Raw genomic sequence first — 1462 nt, 5'->3', positions numbered from 1 at the left:
CTCCTGGTTCTCCCTGAGAGGAGCTGAGACGCTGTGATCCTGTCAGACCGGATTCAGGGCTCAGAGGGAAATACTCGGCAGTAATCACGGTCTTAATGGGATTCAGAGTTTGTTTGGAGCTCTGTTAATGTGTCTGTTATTAGAGCTCAGTCTGCTGCATGTGTGAGGATAATTATCCTCAGCAATAATAACATGTAATCATCATCATCATCATCATCATCATCATCATCATGGCTCGGACGATGAAGAGGCCATGTAGCACACTCACACAGGACGTGATTGTCATCTCAAACGCTGGCGTCCCTGCGGCCTCATCACAAGTATTTAATAACTTCAAACCTGAGGAGACCAGAAACTGACATCATCATAAAATACAACGTTGAGGATTTTAAATTAAATGTTTTCTTTATTTCAATGAAAAATCTGCTTTCAAATATATTTTTTAAAACGTATATTATATTTTAATTCTCAGAAATCAGTGACAGAAACGATCCATCAGTTTCATACTGAGAGTTATTTATTGGAGTTTCTTTAAAGGTGACATATCACGCTTTTTTCATCAACATATATTGGTCTAAGAGGTCCCCAAAACATGTCTTTAAAGTTTATGCTCAAAAAAACACTTTGAAATCAGATTTTGGTCTGCCTGAAAAACCCTCTTCTTCAGTCCTCATCAGAACACTCTGTTTTCTCTCTGACCACGCCCCCTCAGGAAGTGGATGTGCCTCGGCTCTCCAGCATGTTGATCTAATGTTTACATGTTGGCTGAATATACACGGCTGCTCAGAGACCCGCGTTACTTCAACCCTCTGAATCTGATCCAGAATCTGATCCTGACGGAGAGGCGCCTGCAGCAGGACCTTTCTGAACGATTGGTCACAGATTTAGTGTTTCTTGTTGTTTTATTTATCAGTATGTCGACGTGTGTCTTGGTACACAGCTACCAACATGTAGCTATGTGGCTATGCTAACTAGCGCTAGCACTTTTCCATGACAAATAAAAATCATCCACTAGATCTTCAAATCTGCAGACGTGGGGAGTCAAAGCGACCTCTGCCAGAAAGGCAGCGGGACCTTTCTGAACCATTGGTCACAGATTTAGTGTTTCTTGTTGTTTTATTTGTCAGCATGTCGACGTGTGTCTTGGTACACAGCTACAGCTACAGCTATGAACATGTAGCTATGTGGCTATGCTAATTAGCGCTAGCACTTATCCATGACAAATAAAAATCATCCACTAGATCTTCAAATCTGCAGACGTGGGGAGTCAAACCGACCTTTGTGTTTATTAAGACAGCCTACAACTAGCATGCCTCCCTCCTAAGCTCCTTGTTAGCACACATTTGTGCAGGGAATGAAAAACGGAGGAGGGATTCAGTATTATTTTATACAGTCTATGGGCTGAACAAGCTCCGAGCTCTGACTCCGTGACAGACCGGATATTGTTGTTACGTATGAAAAA

The 1462-nt window shown here is 41.9% G+C and overlaps 1 protein-coding gene across 1 annotated transcript in view; it reads left to right on the top strand.

Annotated features, from left to right (window-relative positions):
* Positions 1-230: 230 nt before the first annotated feature.
* The window catches only part of LOC117816964 (nuclear factor NF-kappa-B p105 subunit), a 10798-nt gene continuing 9566 nt past the window's right edge, over positions 231-1462 (top strand). The window contains exon 1 of the mRNA XM_034689374.1: positions 231-320. Coding sequence (XP_034545265.1) covers positions 231-320 — 90 coding nt within the window. The remainder of the gene's footprint in view (positions 321-1462) is intronic.

This window comes from Notolabrus celidotus, chromosome 8, assembly GCF_009762535.1.
Source record: "Notolabrus celidotus isolate fNotCel1 chromosome 8, fNotCel1.pri, whole genome shotgun sequence".
Classification (NCBI taxonomy): domain Eukaryota; kingdom Metazoa; phylum Chordata; class Actinopteri; order Labriformes; family Labridae; genus Notolabrus; species Notolabrus celidotus.
Note: the sequence above shows the minus strand (reverse complement) of the source record. Positions and strands in the feature narration are given on the sequence as shown.